This window comes from Oncorhynchus tshawytscha, linkage group LG33 (genome assembly GCF_018296145.1).
Source record: "Oncorhynchus tshawytscha isolate Ot180627B linkage group LG33, Otsh_v2.0, whole genome shotgun sequence".
In the NCBI taxonomy this organism is placed as follows: Eukaryota; Metazoa; Chordata; class Actinopteri; order Salmoniformes; family Salmonidae; genus Oncorhynchus; species Oncorhynchus tshawytscha.
Genome location: NC_056461.1, coordinates 42,186,284 through 42,208,903, shown reverse-complemented (window position 1 = coordinate 42,208,903; position 22,620 = coordinate 42,186,284). Strand labels below are relative to the sequence as shown.

Sequence of the window (22,620 nt, the reverse complement as noted above, 5' to 3'; positions counted from 1 at the left end):
CTAATAGTCCACACTGCAGTTACTGCTAACATTTTCAGCCCTGAACACAATAAAATAGAGGCAGGGTAAACATCAGCCCTGGTCTCCACATTATTAAGCCTAAACATCATGTATTTAATGTGGCTAAAAAAATGACATTAACTCATTTTCGACCAAATGAGCAGTTACTGCATTTTGCTGTATTTAATGTGGCAAAAAATGCCTTCTAGTGTCAATAGGACACATATGCTGACTTTTTAATGTAGGCTATATAAAGACAACACTAATTATTGGTCATGGAGAAGTCATGAAATTCCATCTGCCAAAATGTCTATGAACCCTTAACAGGGAATAATTGCATGCCTCTATAGCATAATGTCATTTGGGAATTTGTGTGTGAATACAGTCTACTGGGCGTTTTTCATCCCATGTCAAGCATTAGTGTTAGACAGGAGTGTGGTTAAGGTCAGGGTTAGGGTTAGGGTTAAATTTTAAATCAGATTTGAAGAAGATACAAGGCTACCCTGGGGCGGCAGGGTAGCCTAGTGGTTAGAGTGTTGGACTAGTAACCGGAAGGTTGCAAGTTCAAACCCCCGAGCTGACAAGGTAAAAATGTCGTTCTGCCCCTGAAAAGGCAGTTAACCGACTATTCCTAGGCCGTCTTTGAAAATAAGAATTTGTTCTTAACTGACTTGCCTGGTAAAATAAAGAATAAATAAAATAAATAAAAAATAGGCGGGGTGTACGACTTGGCTGTGGTAACTAGTGACGACCCTCAACCTGTCAGCGTTTCGCGAATGTCAGATGTGCGTATGTTTGGGGACAGCGAGACACAGCAGGATAAGCGCACGTTGATCCGAGAAAGAAAAACGAATTTTTGATAAATGGCTACAATGTTACTTCTCATTAATTAACATTGTCGTCTTATTTCCATTTCTGGAGTAGTTTGAAATCACGGGTTTGCCGCTAAAGGTAGGTTTATTTCGGGTTCGGTTTGTGTTCGACTGTCGGTAAAGTTGAGTAGTTATGTAGACAACAGTAGCCTACTCTGTCGTTATTTGACCCTAAGAAAATTGATTTTTTTGTTGTTTTTAGTCTACATAACTATTCAACTATTCAAAGAGTTTTCATTATTGTTGAAAGAAACATCACGCTTTAAAAACATCTGTTGAATGTTGTCATACAGGTGGAACCAGCCAGACAAACCCCCTAAAAGCATAGCTGAGAGATTTGGAGGAAAAAGCTGTCACGATTACTTCCTAAAGAATTTTAAACTGTAATGTCTAGTTATAATACCTAATAAAGTGTTGCATGTGTTGGATTGTTTTTATTTTAATATCAAATTAGAGATTTGAATATTGTGTCGTCTTAATAGCACCTAATGTCATTCTCTTTGGGAGTGTATTTGACAACCGGTTTCACTAACATGGTCTCAGAGCATTTCGTATTATTTTGTATGTAAAACCCGATACACTCCATTTAGAATGATATGTTGAGTTTCATATGGTACAGTAGGTATTCATTTGTGGATGTCCATCACTCATTTCGTATGATATGTTACAAATTACAATTCGTATTAAATGTCCAGAATTTGTGAAACGTACAATATGTTACGAATTCTAGCTAGGTGGCTAACGTTAGCCAGGCTAGGGGTTAAGTTTTCGATTTAGGTTAAAGGTTTAGGGGAAGGGTTAACTAACGTGCAAAGTAGCTAAAAAGTAGTAAATCGTTGAAAAGTTGCTAAAGTTGTCCGTAATGACATTCGGACTCGCAACCTTTGGCTTGCATGGCGTTTGCGTAATATGCCCACCCATCTACCCCCACAAACCACCCTATTTTAATTGTTGCCTTAAGTAACCATCTGTCTTGTGTAACCATACCAAACGTAACATATCACTATGCTACGTCTAGTCTATGAGAGCTTTTGTATCTCTGGTTTCACAGAGATACAAAACAGTAATAGTGACAATTGGCCTTCTTATTGATTTCCTTCTCTTCTCTTCCCCTCACCTCTCCTCTATCCCCCTCTTCTCTCCCCTTCTAATTTCCCCCTCTCCATCCTCCCGTCCTTCGCCCTCATCTCACCAACTCTTCTCTTTTTTTCTCTCTTTTTTCTCCTCTTTTCTCACATTGCGCTGTCTTCCCTCCCATGTTTCTCCTCTCATCCCTGTCTCATCCTTTTCTCCTCCCTCTCATTTCCCCTCTTTCCCTCTCTTCCTCTCCTCATCCCCCTCTCCTTTCATCTGTCTAGATCTCCAGCCTGCAGCAAGACATGTCGTTGGCAGAGCCAGCAGAGTTGCTGCTGATAAGGGACCAGTATGACCGTGCGTTGGAGTGTCTGACCAGGGGCCTGGCGGCTGACCAGGCAGGGCAGGGGCCCCAGGCCCTGGAGCTGTACAGGAGGGGCCGGCAGCACCTAACCCTGGGCCTGGAGGTCCCTACCAGGGGGCCACAGAACCAGGGAGCCCCCTGGGACACGGCCAGGCAGTTGCAGCAGAAGATGAGGGAGACTCTAACTAACATCAGCACCCGACTAGCAAACATGGAGACAGCAGGGGTGGGGACGGCGGGCCAGGGAGGCCCAGCGTTGGTGGATCTAGTGGATCTCTCTTCCCAGTGCCTCTACCCCACCCTGGGGCCATTGGTGCCCCCTATGCCGCTGCCTGGTTCCTCCAACCCCCTCCCCCATCTCTACCCCACACTGCCACCCGGGGCTACCCCAACAGACAGCCTCTCTGCCGGGGCTACAGGCATCACCATGGCCCCCTCCCTGCCCATCCTCCCTGCCCTGCCCCTGGGGCTCCCAGGAGAGCAGCCCCCAGCCTACACCCCCCAGCCCACCGACGGGCACCACAGCCTGGCTTATAGCCCAACCGGAGGAGGGGGTCTGGCGCTGGGGGGGCAGATGGTGGGGGGACCTCCACAGCCCGAGGGAGGGGTAGGGGGGGACGGAGAGGAGCTTTTGTTCCTCCCTCGGGGAGTGCAGATGTTTTTCGTGTCGTCGGATGGCCAGGTGAGCGCCCCATCGTACCCGGGTTATCTACGCATCATCAGGTTCAGCAGCCAGCTCAAAGACATGGCCAACGGAGGAGCATCAGCCTTCCTACATGTGAGGAAACCACTGGGGTGTGTGTGTGTGTATGAGAGAGAGGGTGAGGGTGGGTGTTGGCTTGTGTGTGTGTGTATGAGAGAGAGGGTGAGGGTGGGTGTTGGCTTGTGTGTGTGTATGAGAGAGAGGGTGAGGGTGGGTGTTGGCTTGTGTGTGTGTGTATGAGAGAGAGGGTGAGGGTGGGTGTTGGCTGTGTGTGTGTGTATGAGAGAGAGGGTGAGGGTGGGTGTTGGCTTGTGTGTGTGTATGAGAGAGAGGGTGAGGGTGGGTGTTGGTGTGTGTGTGTGTGTATGAGAGAGAGGGTGAGGGTGGGTGTTGGCTTGTGTGTATGAGAGAGAGGGTGAGGGTGGGTGTTGGCTTGTGTGTGTGTGTGTGTATGAGAGAGAGGGTGAGGGTGGGTGTTGGCTTGTGTGTGTGTATGAGAGAGAGGGTGAGGGTGGGTGTTGGCTTGTGTGTGTGTGTGTGTATGAGAGAGAGGGTGAGGGTGGGTGTTGGCTTGTGTGTGTGTGTGTGTATGAGAGAGAGGGTGAGGGTGGGTGTTGGCTTGTGTGTGTGTATGAGAGAGAGGGTGAGGGTGGGTGTTGGCTTGTGTGTGTGTGTGTGTATGAGAGAGAGGGTGAGGGTGGGTGTTGGCTTGTGTGTGTGTGTGTGTATGAGAGAGAGGGTGAGGGTGGGTGTTGGCTTGTGTGTGTGTGTGTGTATGAGAGAGAGGGTGAGGGTGGGTGTTGGCTTGTGTGTGCGTGTGTTTAAAATACCAACAGAAAATAGTATATCGTCTCCAACACACCTATCGTATTACCAGGTGTATGGAGAGTAACTGCATAATGAATTGAAAAGAAACTCCTGTTTGTAGAAGAGCAGTAGAGAAAAGGGTTGAGGGTGACTGTGGTTGTGGCAGCTTGAGGTAGTTTCATCTAACTGTTTTAGGCTGGTCGGGGTTGTCTGGATTCAGTCTTGTTCAGGGTTGTTTTCATTAGGCACCCAATGGTCTGAAACCTCACATTTGTACGTTTTCAAACAGTTTTGGTACGTTGTGCCCTACTGAATATGGCCCAGATCTCTATCTCCAGATAAGATCTGTTTACAGATGAAGTTGTTTCCCCTTGTCTCAGAACAAGCACCATCATAGACCATATCTTATTCCAGATGAGTGAGACTAACCGAAGTGTAGCCATATTTCTTAGTTCAGGATTAGTGAGACGAATGGCAGATGCCGTAGATTGATATCGTGTCAACCCAGTGCTCAAGCATTTCACAGACAGACAGACAGACAGACAGACAGACAGACAGACAGACAGACAGACAGACAGACAGACAGACAGACAGACAGACAGACAGACAGACAGACAGACAGACAGACAGACAGACAGACAGACAGACAGACAGACAGACACGTAGGATGGTCTACCATAGTTTTATTGTCATGTGTTGTTTTACAAGCTATAGCAGTATAGCACCCCAGGAGCAAATGAGTGATAAGGGCCTTGCTCAAGGGCACGTCAACATATTCTCCACCTTGTCAACTTGGTTATTAGAACCAGTGACCTTTCAGTTACTGGGCCAACCCTCTAACCGCTAGGCAACCTGCCGTCCATTTCTCTTTGTTTGGTGTTGCTATGACAACGAAGAATTCCCAGACCTAAATGGAATTCTAGAATTCTCTCCCAGTGGTGAGGTCACAATGCATGCATCTCCTCCATTATGCAGATGAGAGGAGGATGGTGGGAGGTTCTGCTGAATGAGAAGTCTTTCTCTTTCCACTCGAACCAATTACACAGTAAAAACTATTGATCGCTAAATCCGGAGAAATTACAGACCTTGTAAAAAAACAAACTGTTAGTCACTAAATCCGGTTACAAGGACCATGTAAAAACATACACTACCAGTCAAAAGTTTGGACACACCTACTCAAGGGTTTTTCTTTATTTTTTACTATTTTCTACATTGTAGAATAATAGTGAAGACATCAAAACGGTGAAATAACACAAAAAAGTGTTAAACAAATCAAAATATATTTTATATTCTTCAAAGTAGCCACCCTTTGCCTTGGTGACAGCTTTGCACACTCTTGGCATTCTCTCAACCAGCTTCATGAGGAAGTTACCTGGAATTGTGAGTGTTACACTCTCACCTGGAGTTCCCACATATGCTGAGCAATTGTTGGCTGCTTTTCCTTCACTCTGCGGTCCAACTCATGCTAAACCATCTCAATTGGGTTGAGGTTGGGTGATTGTAGAGGCCAGGTCATCTGATGCAGCACTCCATCTCTCTCCTTCCTGGTCAAATAGCCCTTGCACAGCCTGGAGGTGTGTTTTGTGTCCTTGTCCTGTTGAAAAACAAATTATAGTCCCATTAAGCGCAAGCCAGATGGGATGGCGTATCGCTGCAGAATGCTGCAGAATGCATCACTGACAGTGTCACTAGCAAAGCACCATCACACCTCCTCCTCCATGCTTCACGGTGGGAACCACACATGCAGAGATCATCCGTTCACCCACATCGCATCTCACAAAGACTCGGCAGTTGGATCCAAAAATCTCAAATTTGGACTCATCAGACCAAAGGACAGATTTCCACCTGTCAAATGTCCATCGCTCGTGTTTCTTGGCCCAAGCAAGTCTCTTCTTCTTATTAGTGTCCTTTTAGTAGTGTTTTTTTTTTGTTGCAGCAATGTGACCATGAAGGCCTGATTCATACAGTCTCCTCTGAACAGTTGATGTTGAGATGTCTGTTACTTGAACTCTGTGAAGCATTTATTTGGGCCTCAATTTCTGTGGCTGGTAATTCTAATGAACTTATCCTCTCCAGCAGAGGTAACTCTGGGTCTTCCTTTCCTGTGGCAGTCCTCATGAGAGCCAGTTAACTCTAATGAACTTATCCTCTCCAGCAGAGGTAACTCTGGGTCTTCCTTTCCTGTGGCGGTCCTCATGAGAGCCAGTTAATTCTAATGAACTTATCCTCTCCAGCAGAGGTAACTCTGGGTCTTCCTTTCCTGTGGCAGTCCTCATGAGAGCCAGTTAACTCTAATGAACTTATCCTCTCCAGCAGAGGTAACTCTGGGTCTTCCTTTCCTGTGACCGTCCTCATGAGAGCCAGTTAACTCTAATGAACTTTTCCTCTCCAGCAGAGGTAACTCTGGGTCTTCCTTTCCTGTGGCGGTCCTCATGAGAGCCAGTTAACTCTAATGAACCTATCCTCTCCAGCAGAGGTAACTCTGGGTCTTCCTTTCCTGTGACGGTCCTCATGAGAGCCAGTTAACTCTAATGAACCTATCCTCTGCAGCAGAGGTAACTCTGGGTCTTCCTTTCCTGTGACCGTCCTCATGAGAGCCAGTTAACTCTAATGAACTTATCCTCTCCAGCAGAGGTAACTCTGGGTCTTCCTTTCCTGTGACAGTCCTCATGAGAGCCAGTTAACTCTAATGAACTTATCCTCTCCAGCAGAGGTAACTCTGGGTCTTCCTTTCCTGTGGCAGTCCTCATGAGAGCCAGTTAACTCTAATGAACCTATCCTCTGCAGCAGAGGTAACTCTGGGTCTTCCTTTCCTGTGACCGTCCTCATGAGAGCCAGTTAACTCTAATGAACTTATCCTCTCCAGCAGAGGTAACTCTGGGTCTTCCTTTCCTGTGACCGTCCTCATGAGAGCCAGTTAACTCTAATGAACTTATCCTCTCCAGCAGAGGTAACTCTGGGTCTTCCTTTCCTGTGGCAGTCCTCATGAGAGCCAGTTAACTCTAATGAACCTATCCTCTCCAGCAGAGGTAACTCTGGGTCTTCCTTTCCTGTGGCAGTCCTCATGAGAGCCAGTTAACTCTAATGAACTTATCCTCTCCAGCAGAGGTAACTCTGGGTCTTCCTTTCCTGTGGCAGTCCTCATGAGAGCCAGTTAACTCTAATGAACCTATCCTCTCCAGCAGAGGTAACTCTGGGTCTTCCTTTCCTGTGGCAGTCCTCATGAGAGCCAGTTAACTCTAATGAACCTATCCTCTCCAGCAGAGGTAACTCTGGGTCTTCCTTTCCTGTGGCAGTCCTCATGAGAGCCAGTTAACTCTAATGAACTTATCCTCTCCAGCAGAGGTAACTCTGGGTCTTCCTTTCCTGTGGCAGTCCTCATGAGAGCCAGTTTCATCATAGCTCTTGATGGTTTTTGCGACTGAACTTGAAGAAACTTTCAAAGTTCTTGCAATTGTTCCGTTTTGACTGACCTTTATGTCTTAAAGTAATGATGGACTGTTGTTCCTCTTTGCTTATTCAAGCTGTTCTTACCATAATATGGACTTGGTATTTCACCAAATAGGGCTATCTTATGTATACCACCCCTACCTTGTCACAACACAATTGTTTGGCTCAAACCCATTAAGAAGAAATTCCACAAATTAATGTTTAACAAGGCACACATGTTAATTGAAATGCATTCCACATGAAGCTGGTTGAGAGAATTTCAAGTGTGCAAAGCTGTCATCAAGGCAAAGGGTGGCTACTTTGAATGAGTTTAATACTTCTTTGATTACTACATGATTCCAAATGTGTTATTTCATATTTTTGATGTCTTCGCTATTATTCTACAATATAAAAAATAGTACAAATGAAGAAAAACCCTTAAATGAGTAGGTGTGTCCAGATTTTGGACTGGTACAGTATGTGTACATGAATAAATGGCAATTACACTTACAACATGTCTATAAAGGGCTATAAACACAGCATCAATATAAACATAAACTTAAACATTCACTTCTTGGAGAGAGAAACTAATTACTTGGATTGACAAAGGGTCAAGATTTATGGCACCACCTCTCTCTCTCTCTCTCTCGCTCTCCAGTGTTGTGTAAGAATCTGCCAGGCTGAGACCTTATCAGATTTCCCCTGGTTTCCCTTGAGGTCGTAAATTACTCTGCGTATGAACAAGCTCCAAGAGCAGGCTGGGATGGTCTCTGGGATGGTCTCTGGGATGGTCTCTAGGATGACTCTGCGATGGTCTCTGGAATGACTGGGATGACTGGGATGACTTCGGGATGGTCTTTGGGATGGTCTCTGGGATAGTCTCTGGGATGATCTCTGGGATGGTCTCTGGGGATGATCTCTGGGAGGACTCTGGGATGATCTCTGGGATGGTCTCTGGGATAGTCTCTGGGATGATCTCTGGGATGGTCTCTGGGGATGATCTCTGGGAGGACTCTGGGATGATCTCTGGGATGGTCTCTGGGATGGTCTCTGGGAGGACTCTGGGATGGTCTCTGCGGATGATCTCTGGGATGATCTCTGGGATGGTCTCTGGGATGGTCTCTGGGAGGACTCTGGGATGGTCTCTGGGATGGTCTCTGGGATGAATTTGGGATGGTCTCTGGGATGACTTTGGGATGGTCTCTGGGATGACTTTGGGATGGTCTCTGGGATGACTCTGCGATGGTCTCTGGGATGGACTCTGGGATGGTCTCTGGGGAGGACTCTCTGGGATAGTCTCTGGGATGGACTCTGGGATGGTCTCTGGGAGGACTCTGGGATGGTCTCTGGGAGGACTCTGGGATAGTCTCTGGGATGACTGGGATGGTCTCTGGGATGAATTTGGGATGGTCTCTGGGATGAATTTGGGATGGTCTCTGGGATGACTCTGCGATGGTCTCTGGGATGGTCTCTGGGATGACTGGGATGGTCTCTGGGATGGTCTCTGGGATGACTTTGGGATGGTCTCTGGGATGACTTTGGGATGACTTTGGGATGGTCTCTGGGATGACTGGGATGGTCTCTGGGATGGTCTCTGGGATGGTCTCTGGGAGGACTCTGGGATGGTCTCTGGGAGGACTCTGGGATGGTCTCTGGGATGGTCTCTGGGGGACTCTTGGATAGTCTCTGGGATGGACTCTGGGATGGTCTCTGGGGGACTCTTGGATAGTCTCTGGGAGGACTCTGGTATGGTCTCTGGGGATGGTCTCTGGGGATGGTCTCTGGGATGATCTCTGGGAGGACTCTGGGATGGTCTCTGGGAGGACTCTGGGATGGTCTCTGGGATGGTCTCTGGGATGGTCTCTGGGATGGTCTCTGGATTAGAAGCTCGCCCATGGCACCGCAATAAAACACCTTTTAATAAAGTGCCACTATGGAAAATGCTGTGGTATCGTGTGCATGCAAAATACTATATTTACCAATACAACAATTTTAAAACCACTTCTGCAAAAGTACTTGTGAAACCAATGCAATAATAGCACTTATGGCAGTACGGAATAATACTACATACGATAAACAATAGGATTGGCATCTCTAACATTTTAAAATGATAGTAACAGCCACGCAATAGAATATATGGCTGAAACTTGAAGTAATTAGTGGTTATTACACAGCATGTAACCCCCCCTTCATGTAAAAGCATGTAACTACCAGGGAACAGTGGGTTAACTGCCTTGTTCAGGGGCACAGTGGGTTAACTGCCTTGTTCAGGGGCACAGTGGGTTAACTGCCTTGTTCAGGGGAACAGTGGGTTAACTGCCTTGTTCAGGGGAACAGTGGGTTAACTGCCTTGTTCAGGGGCACAGTGGGTTAACTGCCTTGTTCAGGGGCACAGTGGGTTAACTGCCTTGTTCAGGGGAACAGTGGGTTAACTGCCTTGTTCAGGGGAACAGTGGGTTAACTGCCTTGTTCAGGGGCACAGTGGGTTAACTGCCTTGTTCAGGGGAACAGTGGGTTAATGGCCTTGTTCAGGGGAACAGTGGGTTAACTGCCTTGCTCCGGGGAACAGTGGGTTAACTGCCTTGTTCAGGGGAACAGTGGGTTAACTGCCTTGTTCAGGGGAACAGTGGGTTAACTGCCTTGTTCAGGGGAACACATGGGTTAACTGCCTTGTTCAGGGGCACAGTGGGTTAACTGCCTTGTTCAGGGGCACAGTGGGTTAACTGCCTTGTTCAGAACGACAGATTTGAACCTTGTCAGCTCGGGGATTTGATCTTGCAACCTTTCGGTTACTAGTCCACCGCTCTAACCCTTATGTAGGGAATAGGGTGCCATTTGGGATGTGATCTAGTCAGACGTGTTAAACCCAGGCATGTGTGTTGACTGGCCTGTGGTGTCTCACTCTAACCCTGTTGTGTTCTGGGTAGCTCAGTGTCCCAGCAGTACAATAGGGGCCAGTTAACAGATGACTCTGCTGTTCTGTTGTGTTGCAGGCTGTGGTAATGTACCATGGATAGGGTCTGAACGAACAAATAGCAGTTTCCCAGCCCTGACGATGCCAACTGCCAACCAGTGATATAGTCTACGTCCTGTATGTCATACATGTTGTTGTTTTGGTTGTACCCTGACGAGGGTCACACTGAATACCTCTGGCATACACACTGTAATCCTAGTAACCCCAGTGCTCCTTCCTAACGTGTGTGTGCGTTTTTATATAAATGTATTTATTTTCACCTTTTATTTAACCAGGTTGGTTAGTTGAGAACAAGTTCTCATTTACAACTGCGACCTGGCCAAGATAAAGCAAAGCAGTGTGACACAAACAACAACACAGAGTTACGCATGAAATAAACAAACCTACAGTCAATAACATAATAGAAAAATCAGTATACAGTGTGTGCAAAGGAGGTAAGGCAATAAATAGGCTGTGGTGGCGAAGAAATGACAATTTAGCAATTAACACTGGAGTGATAGATGTGCAGATGATGATGTGTGTGTGTGTGTGTGTGAGTTGCAGGTGTCTGACTGGTTGTACCCTCTGACGCCAGACACCCTGTGCTCCTTCCTAACGTGTGTGTGTGTGTGTGTTGCAGGTGTGTGACTGGCTGTACCCCCTGACTCCAGACACCCCAGTACTTCTGTCTACCTCTGGGATCTTTATGTTTCCTGACACCATGGCGGGGATACCCGGGTCCTACGTAGGGGTTGTGCTGTCCTCTGAACTGCCTGCAGCAGACAGACATGCCTTTCAGGACCTCCTCTCACAACTCACTGAGCTACGGGTACAGGTGAGGTTATACACACACAGTAACACACACAGTTACACACACTCACAGCCAGCTCCTAGCTTGTCAGTGATCCACCAGTAGCAGTAACAGTAAATCATACTGTATTACAACAGTGTTCTACTGGGGAGGACTAGAGCTGACTGACTGAACTACAACAGTGTTCTACTGGGGAGGACTAGAGCTGACTGACTGAACTACAACAGTGTTCTACTGGGGAGGACTAGAGCTGGCTGACTGAACTACAACAGTGTTCTACTGGGGAGGACTAGAGCTGGCTGACTGAACTACAACAGTGTTCTACTGGGGAGGACTAGAGCTGCTGACTGAACTACAACAGTGTTCTACTGGGGAGGACTAGAGCTGGCTGACTGAACTACAACAGTGTTCTACTGGGGAGGACTAGAGCTGACTGACTGAACTACAACAGTGTTCTACTGGGGAGGACTAGAGCTGCTGACTGAACTACAACAGTGTTCTACTGGGGAGGACTAGAGCTGACTGACTGAACTACAACAGTGTTCTACTGGGAGGACTAGAGCTGACTGACTGAACTACAACAGTATTCTACTGGGGAGGACTAGAGCTCACTGACTGAACTACAACAGTGTTCTACTGGGGAGGACTAGAGCTGGCTGACTGCAGTGACTGGGGAGGACTAGAGCTGACTGAACTACAACAGTGTTCTACTGGGGAGGACTAGAGCTGACTGACTGAACTACAACAGTGTTCTACTGGGGAGGACTAGAGCTGACTGAACTACAAAAGTGTTCTACTGGGGAGGACTAGAGCTGACTGACTGAACTACAACAGTGTTCTACTGGGGAGGACTAGAGCTGACTGACTGAACTATACCAGTGTTCTACTGTGGAGGACTAGAGCTGACTGAACTACACCAGTGTTCTGCTGGGTAGGACTAGAGCTGACTGACTGAACTACAACAGTGTTCTGCTGGGGAGGACTAGAGCTGACTGACTGAACTACAACAGTGTTCTACTGGGGAGGACTGGAGCTGACTGACTGAACTACAACAGTGTTCTACTGGGGAGGACTAGAGCTGACTGACTGAACTACAACAGTGTTCTACTGTGGAGGACTAGAGCTGACTGAACTACAACAGTGTTCTACTGGGGAGGACTAGAGCTGACTGACTGAACTACAACAGTGTTCTACTGGGGAGGACTAGAGCTGACTGACTGAACTACAACAGTGTTCTACTGGGGAGGACTAGAGCTGGCTGACTGAACTACAACAGTGTTCTACTGGGGAGGACTAGAGCTGACTGACTGAACTACAACAGTGTTCTACTGGGGAGGACTAGAGCTGGCTGACTGAACTACAACAGTGTTCTACTGTGGAGGACTAGAGCTGACTGAACTACAACAGTGTTCTACTGGGGAAGACTAGAGCTGACTGACTGAACTACAACAGTGTTCTACTGTGGAGGACTAGAGCTGACTGACTGAACTACAACAGTGTTCTACTGTGGAGGACTAGAGCTGACTGAACTACAACAGTGTTCTACTGTGGAGGACTAGAGCTGACTGAACTGAACTACTGGGGAGGAACAGCTGTTCTGCTGTTCTGGAGGACTAGAGCTGGCTGACTGAACTACAACAGTGTTCTGCTGTGGAGGACTAGAGCTGACTGAACTACAACAGTGTTCTACTGTGGAGGACTAGAGCTGGCTGACTGAACTACAACAGTGTTCTACTGTGGAGGACTAGAGCTGACTGACTGAACTACAACAGTGTTCTACTGTGGAGGACTAGAGCTGACTGAACTACAACAGTGTTCTACTGTGGAGGACTAGAGCTGACTGACTGAACTACAACAGTGTTCTGCTGTGGAGGACTAGAGCTGGCTGACTGAACTACAACAGTGTTCTGCTGTGGAGGACTAGAGCTGGCTGACTGAACTACAACAGTGTTCTGCTGTGGAGGACTAGAGCTGACTGAACTACAACAGTGTTCTACTGGGGAGGACTAGAGCTGACTGACTGGAATCTGTGGGGTCAATGTCCTCATACACATTTTTCAAAGGCTGCCATTCAAAGGAAATCCACCACATTAGCAATGCTTATGAAGTGTCTTTGTTCACAAGTTACTGTGTAGTCACATACACACGCACCAGTTTTACATATACAGTATATTTTTTAAGTAACTAAAACCAATTAATGGTTTTAAGTCAACATAAAACGTAGCTAACTATTGCAGGCCCCACTGTGTTCTTAGGAAACATATTTCTCTTGTTTCCGTCTCACCACTCATCACCAAATGCTTGTTATTGTGTTGTGGGTGGAAACACACTGGTCCTCCTGTAGTCTACTACAGCTCACAGGAATGTGTCCAGGCTGGCGTGAGCTGGAATGGGCTGGAGTGGGGTTGGAATGGGCTGGAGTGGGGTTGGAATGGGCTGGAGTGGGGTTGGAATGGGCTGGAGTGGGATTGGAATGGGCTGGAGTGGGGTTGGAATGGGCTGGGGGGGTGGGCTGGGGTGGAGTGGGGTTGGAATGGACTGGGCTGGGGTGGAGTGGGATTGGAATGGGGTGGAGTGGGGCTGGAATGGGGTGGAGTGGGGTTGGAATATGGTGGAGTGGGGCTGGGGTGGAGTGGGGCTGGAATGGGGTGGGGTGGAGTGGGGTTGGAATGGGGTGGGTTGGAGTGGGGTTGGAATGGGGTGGGTGGAGTGGGGTTGGAATGGGGTGGGTGGAGTGGGGTTGGAATGGGGTGGGGTGGAGTGGGGTTGGAATGGGGTGGAGTGGGGTTGGAATGGGGTGGGGTGGAGTGGGGTTGGAATGGGCTGGAGTGTGGTTGGAATGGGCTGGAGTGGGGTTGGAATGGGCTGGAGTGGGGTTGGAATGGGCTGGAGTGGGGTTGGAATGGGGTTGGAATGGGGTTGGAATGGGCTGGAGTGGGGTTGGAATGGGTTGGAATGGGGTTGGAATGGGATGGGGTGGGGTGGGGCTGGGGTGGAGTGGGGTTGGAATGGGCTGGGGTGGAGTGGGGCTGGGGTGGAGTGGGGTTGGAATGGGCTGGGGTGGGGGGCTGGGGTGGAGTGGGGTTGGAATGGACTGGGCTGGGGCTGGGGTGGAGTGGGGCTGGGATGGGGTTGGAATGGGCTGGGGTGGGGTTGGAATGGGCTGAGGTGGGGTTGGAAGGGGCTGGAGTGGGGTTGGAATGGGGTGTGGTGGGCTGGGGTGGAATGGGCTGGGGTGGGGTTGCAATGGGGCTGGGCTGGAGTGGGGTTGGGCTGGGTTGGGGTTGGAATGGGCTGAGCTGGGCTGGGCTGGAGTGGGGGTGGAATGGGGTGGGGTTGGAATGGGCTGGGGTGGGGTTGGAATGGGGTGGGCTGGGCTGGGCTGGGAAGTCCTAGATCAGCACTTCTCTGAGATGCTTTATGGACTCCGGCCCAGGTCAGGTGGGTTCTGTGATCAGGACAAACCTCTGCTCTACATACTAAAAGTTGATATCTATTCCATGACCTCATTTCCTGTCTGTTAGGCTCCAGAGGAGGGGGCAGGGTCAGAGATCATGAACCTGAGTGAGAAGGTTCCCATTGGTCCCCCTGTGGAGGGGGCGGGAGCAGGGACAGGGGAGGAAGAACTCCCCCTACCTGAATGGAGCGAGAAGATGTCCCAAGGCATCCTGGCAGGTAGGGGTGTCTGTGTGTGTAGGTGTGTATGCGTTTGAACATGCAGTCTGTCTGTACATCCCACCCTCCCTGCAGGTGCATCGTGGCTGAGTAAAGGGTTTGTGCGTGGAGCGGAGGCCACAGGTAAGGCCATCCAGAAAGGAGCGTCTAAGCTGAGAGAACACATCACCCCAGAGAACGTCCCGGCTGAGGTCAGCCCTGGTGTTACCAAGGGCCTGCACCATGCTAAACAGGCCACCGGGGGCGCTGTTCGCGTCAGTCAGTTCCTGGGTAAGGATATGGAGGAGGGTACAAAACAAACATGATATCTCTATGGGATGTGTGTGTGTGTGTGCTAACACTCTTGTAAACTTGTGTTTTGTGTGTTTGCAGTGGACGGAGTGTGTACCGTAGTAGGCTGTGTGGGGGAGAAGCTGGCTCCGCATGTAAAGAAACATGGCAGTAAACTTATCCCTGAGTCCATGAAGAACACTAAAGATGGCCGCTCCAACCTGGATGGCGCTATGGTGGTGGCAGTCAGCAGCATAAAGGGTATGGAGAGAGAAAGACGCATAGTAGCGACCTCGATCCACACACAGAATATGTTGATTATCAGAGTATTTCTGAAAGTTATTTGAATGGTAAATATGCAGATTCTGTTAATAGGCCTAGCCACCTGTACTAGAGTGACCTATCCGTCTGATAATCAAACTATTCTCCTGTGTATCTCTGTCTAAGGTCTCTCCGCAATGTGGACTGGTTTGGAAACTGGAGCTAAGAACATCGGCAAGAGTGTCACCTCTGAGACGGTCATGACCGTGAAGCATAAGTAAGTCCCTCTCTTTCCTCCTCCTTCTCCTCCCCCTTCTCCTCCCCCTCCCCCTTCTCCTCGCCCTTCTCCCCCTTCTCCTTCCCCTCCTACTTGCCCTCTCTTCTCCTCCTGTGATCTTCAATCACTCTATTTTAAGGGACTATGCTTTCCTCTTCTCTTTGTTTCACCCCTAGTTTCACCCCCGCTAGTGTCTTCTTTATCCCACTAGGTGCTGTCATGATCTTGGTGGGTCTGGGTACCAGCTAGTGTCTTCTTTATCCCACTAGGTGCTGTCATGATCTTGGTGGGTCTGGGTACCAGCTAGTGTCTTCTTTATCCCACTAGGTGCTGTCATGATCTTGGTGGGTCTGGGTACCAGCTAGTGTCTTCTTTATCCCACTAGATGCTGTCATGATCTTGGTGGGTCTGGGTACCAGCTAGTGTCTTCTTTATCCCACTAGGTGCTGTCATGATCTTGGTGGGTCTGGGTACCAGCTAGTGTCTTCTTTAGCCCACTAGGTGCTGTCATGATCTTGGTGGGTCTGGGTACCAGCTAGTGTCTTCTTTATCCCACTAGGTGCTGTCATGATCTTGGTGGGTCTGGGTACCAGCTAGTGTCTTCTTTATCCCACTAGGTGCTGTCATGATCTTGGTGGGTCTGGGTACCAGCTAGTGTCTTCTTTATCCCACTAGGTGCTGTCATGATCTTGGTGGGTCTGGGTACCAGCTAGTGTCTTCTTTATCCCACTAGGTGCTGTCATGATCTTGGTGGGTCTGGGTACCAGCTAGTGTCTTCTTTATCCCACTAGGTGCTGTCATGATCTTGGTGGGTCTGGGTACCAGCTAGTGTCTTCTTTATCCCACTAGGTGCTGTCATGATCTTGGTGGGTCTGGGTACCAGCTAGTGTCTTCTTTATCCCACTAGGTGCTGTCATGATCTTGGTGGGTCTGGGTACCAGCTAGTGTCTTCTTTATCCCACTAGGTGCTGTCATGATCTTGGTGGGTCTGGGTACCAGCTAGTGTCTTCTTTATCCCACTAGGTGCTGTCATGATCTTGGTGGGTCTGGGTACCAGCTAGTGTCTTCTTTATCCCACTAGGTGCTGTCATGATCTTGGTGGGTCTGGGTACCAGCTAGTGTCTTCTTTATCCCACTAGATGCTGTCATGATCTTGGTGGGTCTGGGTACCAGCTAGTGTCTTCTTTATCCCACTAGGTGCTGTCATGATCTTGGTGGGTCTGGGTACCAGCTAGTGTCTTCTTTAGCCCACTAGGTGCTGTCATGATCTTGGTGGGTCTGGGTACCAGCTAGTGTCTTCTTTATCCCACTAGGTGCTGTCATGATCTTGGTGGGTCTGGGTACCAGCTAGTGTCTTCTTTATCCCACTAGGTGCTGTCATGATCTTGGTGGGTCTGGGTACCAGCTAGTGTCTTCTTTATCCCACTAGGTGCTGTCATGATCTTGGTGGGTCTGGGTACCAGCTAGTGTCTTCTTTATCCCACTAGGTGCTGTCATGATCTTGGTGGGTCTGGGTACCAGCTAGTGTCTTCTTTATCCCACTAGGTGCCGTCATGATCTTGGTGGGTCTGGGTACCAGCTAGTGTCTTCTTTATCCCACTAGGTGCCGTCATGATCTTGGTGGGTCTGTGTACCAGCTAGTGTCTTCTTTATCCCACTAGGTGCTGTCATGATCATGGTGGGTCTGGGTACCAGCTAGTGTCTTCTTTATCCCACTAGATGCTGTCATGATCTTGGTGGGTCTGGGTACCAGCTAGTGTCTTCTTTATCCCACTAGGTGCTGTCATGATCTTGGTGGGTCTGGGTACCAGCTAGTGTCTTCTTTATCCCACTAGGTGCTGTCATGATCTTGGTGGGTCTGGGTACCAGCTAGTGTCTTCTTTATCCCACTAGGTGCTGTCATGATCTTGGTGGGTCTGGGTACCAGCTAGTGTCTTCTTTATCCCACTAGGTGCTGTCATGATCTTGGTGGGTCTGGGTACCAGCTAGTGTCTTCTTTATCCCACTAGGTGCTGTCATGATCTTGGTGGGTCTGGGTACCAGCTAGTGTCTTCTTTATCCCACTAGGTGCTGTCATGATCTTGGTGGGTCTGGGTACCAGCTAGTGTCTTCTTTAGCCCACTAGGTGCTGTCATGATCTTGGTGGGTCTGGGTACCAGCTAGTGTCTTCTTAATCCCACTAGATGCTGTCATGATCTTGGTGGGTCTGGGTACCAGCTAGTGTCTTCTTTATCCCACTAGGTGCTGTCATGATCTTGGTGGGTCTGGGTACCAGCTAGTGTCTTCTTTATCCCACTAGCTGCTGTCATGATCTTGGTGGGTCTGGGTACCAGCTAGTGTCTTCTTTAGCCCACTAGGTGCTGTCATGATCTTGGTGGGTCTGGGTACCAGCTAGTGTCTTCTTTATCCCACTAGGTGCTGTCATGATCTTGGTGTGTCTGGGTACCAGCTAGTGTCTTCTTTAGCCCACTAGGTGCTGTCATGATCTTGGTGGGTCTGGGTACCAGCTAGTGTCTTCTTTATCCCACTAGATGCTGTCATGATCTTGGTGGGTCTGGGTACCAGCTAGTGTCTTCTTTAGCCCACTAGATGCTGTCATGATCTTGGTGGGTCTGGGTACCAGCTAGTGTCTTCTTTAGCCCACTAGGTGCTGTCATGATCTTGGTGGGTCTGGGTACCAGCTAGTGTCTTCTTTAGCCCACTAGATGGTGTCTTTGGCAAGGTAACAATGTAGTTTTGTTATTATAGGGAGAAACATACTGGCAGGATGAATTCTTGGAGCTTTGGGGAAATAATATCTTTATTTCGTTCTTTCCACACCTTTCCTTCCCTCTCGCCCTTTATCTTCTTCTTTTCCAGATTTCGGGGTCTAGAAGGTCTTTTAGACAACCCCTCTAACTGACGGGGTGACTGACTGGTCGGGGAGTAAAGACGGAGACCTTTTGAATTGTAACCTTTTGACCTTTGTGACTGAATACTGACTGAATGCCTATGTGAATAACTCTGGTCTGGTCTGAGAACGACCCCTGATCCCTAGCCCCTTATTCCTAGCCCCTGATCCCTAGCCCCTGATCCCTAGCCCCTGATCCCTAGCCCCTGATCCCTAGCCCCTGATCCCTAGCCCCTTATCCCTAGCCCCTGATCCCTAGCCCCTAGCCCCTTATCCCTAGCGCCTGATCCCTAGCCCCTTATCCCTAGCCCCTAGCCCCTTATCCCTAGCCCCTGATCCCTAGCCCCTTATCCCTAGCCCCTAGCCCCTGATCCCTAGCCCCTGATCCCTAGCCCCTTATCCCTAGCCCCTTATCCCTAGCCCCTGATCCCTAGCCCCTTATCCCTAGCCCCTTGCCCCTTATCCCTAGCCCCTTATCCCTAGCCCCTGATCCCTAGCCCCTTATCCCTAGCCCCTAGTCCATAAACCCTAGTCATAGTCTTGTGTTGATCTAACCCAACATGGCTGCAGCAAATCCATTGAAAGGCTGGATGGTGGAAGGTGTAAACTATCCATCCTCATATTGCTCACCTTTCCTCAAGGCAATGGAAAGGATTATGGGTTGTTTTCAGACAGGGGTCCTGACAGGCCTGTGTGTCTGTGTCCACAGGGCAGCTAAATGCCTGTGTATATTGGGTGGTGGTGGTGACATTCTTATGTGAAGACTCTTTCCTGCTTTGTTACTAATAAACCTGATATGAAATAACGTCAGTGTCTCTCTCTGTCCTCTCACATCTGTGTCCCATATGACAGACTATTCCTTATATAATGTACTACTGGTGACCAGGTCCCTTCCTCCCTCCATACTTCTCCCTCCCTACTCCTCTCTCCCTCCCAACTCCTCTCTCCCTCCATACTCCTCTCTCCCTCCCTACTCCTCTCTCTCTCCCTACTCCTCTCTCTCTCCCTACTCCTCTCTCTCTCCCTACTCCTCTCTCTCTCCCTACTCCTCCCTGCCTTCTCCCTATTCCTCTCCCTCCCTATTCCTCTCTCTCTCCCTATTCCTCCCTGCCTTCTCCCTACTCCCTCTTCTCCCTCCTTACTCCTCCTCTCTCTCTCCCTATTCCTCGATGCCTTCTCCTTTCTCCCCTCCCTCCCTACTCCCTTTTCCCCCTCCCTACTCCTCTCTCCCTCCCTACTCCTTTCTCCCCTCCCTCCCTACTCCTTTCTTCCCTCCCCTCCCCTCCCTCCCTACTCCTCTCTCTCTCTCCCTATTCCTCCCTGCCTTCTCCTTTCTCCCCTCCCTCCCTACTCCCTCTTCTCCCTCCCTACTCCCTCTTCTCGCTCCCTACTCCTCTCTCCCCTCCTCATGCCTTCCACTAAACCCACCCACTTCTACCTTCCTCCCTACTCCTCTCTCCCTCCCTACTCCCTCTCTCCCTCCCTACTCCCTCTTCTCCCTCCCTACTCCCTCCCTCCCCTCCCTCCCTATTCCTCTCTCCCCTCCTCATGCCTTCCACTAAACTCACCCACTTCTACTCATCCTATGATGAAGGTACGGCGATGACGTGAGCAAAGCCACGAACACGGGCATCCAATCAGTGATCAACGTGGGCGTGGCCGCGTTCAACGTGGACAACTTGGGTATCAAGGGTGTCCTGAAGACCGCCGGAAAACAGACCGCTAAAGCTGTGGTCAAAGAGCGAAACAATACCCCGCAGGTCGCAGTCGGAGACCACAACCACAACGGAGGACCAGAGGAGAAAGAGATGTGGGAGAGGAAGAAGGATGAGGAAGACAAGAAATAGATGTCATACTCATTTATGTGGCTCTTGTCTATTTGGCCCCTATACATTTTAGCCCCGATATCTTTAAGCTGTGTTCATAGGCCCCTATATCTTTTGGCCCCTCAGTGTGTTCATAGGCCCCTATATCTTAAAAACCACTCTGTGTGCTAATAGGCCCCTATATCTTAAGAACCACTCCGTGTGCTAATAGGCCCCTATATATTTTATCCCCTCTCTGTGTTCATAGGCCCCTATATCTTTTGGCCCCTCAGTGTGTTCATAGGCCCCTATATCTTAAGAACCACTCTGTGTGCTAATAGGCCGCTATATATTTTAGCCCCTCTTTGTGTTCATAGGCCCCTATATCTTAAGAACCACTCTGTGTGCTAATAGGCCCCTATATATTTTATCCCCTCTCTGTGTTCATAGGCCCCTATATCTTAAGAACCACTCTGTGTGTTAATAGGCCGCTATATATTTTATCCCCTCTCTGTGTTCATAGGCCCCTATATCTTTTGGCCCCTCAGTGCGTCAATAGGCCCCTATATCTTTAGGGCCCTCTGTGTCAATAGGCCCCTATATCTTTTGGCCCCTCAGTGTGTCAATAGGCCCCTATATCTTTAGGGCCCTCTGTGTCAATAGGCCCCTATATCTTTTGGCCCCTCAGTGTGTCAATAGGCCCCTATATCTTTTGGCCCCTCAGTGTGTCAATAGGCCCCTATATCTTTTGGCCCCTCGGTGTGTCAATAGGCCCCTATATCTTTAGGGCCCTCTGTGTCAATAGGCCGTGATATATTTTATCCCCTCTCTGTGCTAATAGACTCATATCTTTTGGCCCTCTCTGTGCTAATAGACTCATATCTTTTGGCCCTCTCTGTGCTAATAGACTCATATCTTTTGGCCCTCTCTGTGTTCATAGGACCCTATATCTTTTGGCCCCTCGGTGTGTCAATAGGCCCCTATGTTTTATAAGCCCCTCTGTGTCAATAGGCCGTGATATATTTTATCCCCTCTCTGTACTAATAGACTCATATCTTTTGGCCCTCTCTGTACTAATAGACTCATATCTTTTGGCCCTCTCTGTGCTAATAGACTCATATCTTTTGGCCCTCTCTGTACTAATAGACTCATATCTTTTGGCCCTCTCTGTACTAATAGACTCATATGTTTTGGCCCTCTCTGTACTAATAGACTCATTCTTTTGGCCCTCTCTGTACTAATAGACTCATATCTTTTGGCCCTCTCTGTACTAATAGACTCATATCTTTTGGCCCTCTCTGTGCTAATAGACTCATATCTTTTGGCCCTCTCTGTACTAATAGACTCATATATTTTATCCCCTCTCTGTACTAATAGACTCATATCTTTTGGCCCTCTCTGTGCTAATAGACTCATATCTTTTGGCCCTCTCTGTACTAATAGACTCATATCTTTTGGCCCTCTCTGTACTAATAGACTCATATCTTTTGGCCCTCTCTGTACTAATAGACTCATATCTTTTGGCCCTCTCTGTGCTAATAGACTCATATCTTTTGGCCCTCTCTGTACTAATAGACTCATATCTTTTGGCCCTCTCTGTACTAATAGACTCATATGTTTTGGCCCTCTCTGTACTAATAGACTCATATCTTTTGGCCCTCTCTGTACTAATAGACTCATATCTTTTGGCCCTCTCTGTACTAATAGACTCATATCTTTTGGCCCTCTCTGTGCTAATAGACTCATATCTTTTGGCCCTCTCTGTACTAATAGACTCATATCTTTTGGCCCTCTCTGTGCTAATAGACTCATATCTTTTGGCCCTCTCTGTGCTAATAGACTCATATCTTTTGGCCCTCTCTGTACTAATAGACTCATATCTTTTGGCCCTCTCTGTACTAATAGACTCATATCTTTTGGCCCTCTCTGTGCTAATAGACTCATATCTTTTGGCCCTCTCTGTGCTAATAGACTCATATCTTTTGGCCCTCTCTGTGCTAATAGACTCATATCTTTTGGCCCTCTCTGTGCTAATAGACTCATATCTTTTGGCCCTCTCTGTGTTCATAGATCTGAATGGGGTAAATGCTGTACATGTAAGAATCATGGTGATAGCTTTTCACTGCCTCCAGTTTGCAAAAGGAGCTTGCATCATATTGTCTTTAAATCTATCCAGACCTTTCGCTGTAGGGTGAAGTTGCCCCTAAAAGCTGATCTTGGGTGCTGTTTTGTACCCCCCTGTCCATTGTGTCCCATCTCACCTTACTGTATGTAGACTACTTAACTGTTCATTCCTCTGAATGTTGGAGCCATATTAAATGAAGGATATGTTTCATAGAATGTGTAATATATAACATATTTGTATCTGTGCCAAAATATACCAATATATCAATGACACTGTTGTTGATTTTCTCTGTGCGGTTTGTAAA

At 48.5% G+C, this 22,620-nt stretch overlaps 1 protein-coding gene across 4 annotated transcripts; it reads left to right on the top strand.

Annotated features, from left to right (window-relative positions):
• The first annotated feature begins 725 nt into the window (after nt 1–725).
• sparta (spartin a) lies at nt 726–21,374 on the top strand. Of its 4 annotated transcripts, none has more exons than XM_042311471.1 (8): nt 726–951; nt 2,231–3,088; nt 10,843–11,037; nt 14,538–14,688; nt 14,764–14,958; nt 15,061–15,219; nt 15,406–15,496; nt 19,981–21,374. In XM_042311471.1, exons 2-8 carry the CDS (start codon nt 2,252–2,254, stop codon nt 20,231–20,233), a joined length of 1,881 nt encoding a protein of 626 aa, XP_042167405.1. In that variant the 5' UTR covers nt 726–951; nt 2,231–2,251; the 3' UTR covers nt 20,234–21,374. The 4 variants fall into 4 exon arrangements, with proteins under 4 accessions (XP_042167405.1, XP_042167407.1, XP_042167404.1 ...); XM_042311473.1 differs by lacking the exons at nt 726–951; nt 19,981–21,374 and adding exons at nt 1,395–1,485; nt 18,356–18,583; XM_042311470.1 differs by lacking the exon at nt 726–951 and adding an exon at nt 1,396–1,485.
• The last annotated feature ends 1,246 nt before the right edge of the window (nt 21,375–22,620 follow it).

Excerpts from the sequence above, each read along its gene's own strand:
- sparta (XM_042311470.1), top strand. Across the intron at positions 3,089-10,842 it reads GAGCATCAGCCTTCCTACAT|GTGTGTGACTGGCTGTACCC; the intron begins GTGAGGAAACCA and ends TGTGTGTTGCAG. Across the intron at positions 11,038-14,537 it reads TCACTGAGCTACGGGTACAG|GCTCCAGAGGAGGGGGCAGG; the intron begins GTGAGGTTATAC and ends CCTGTCTGTTAG.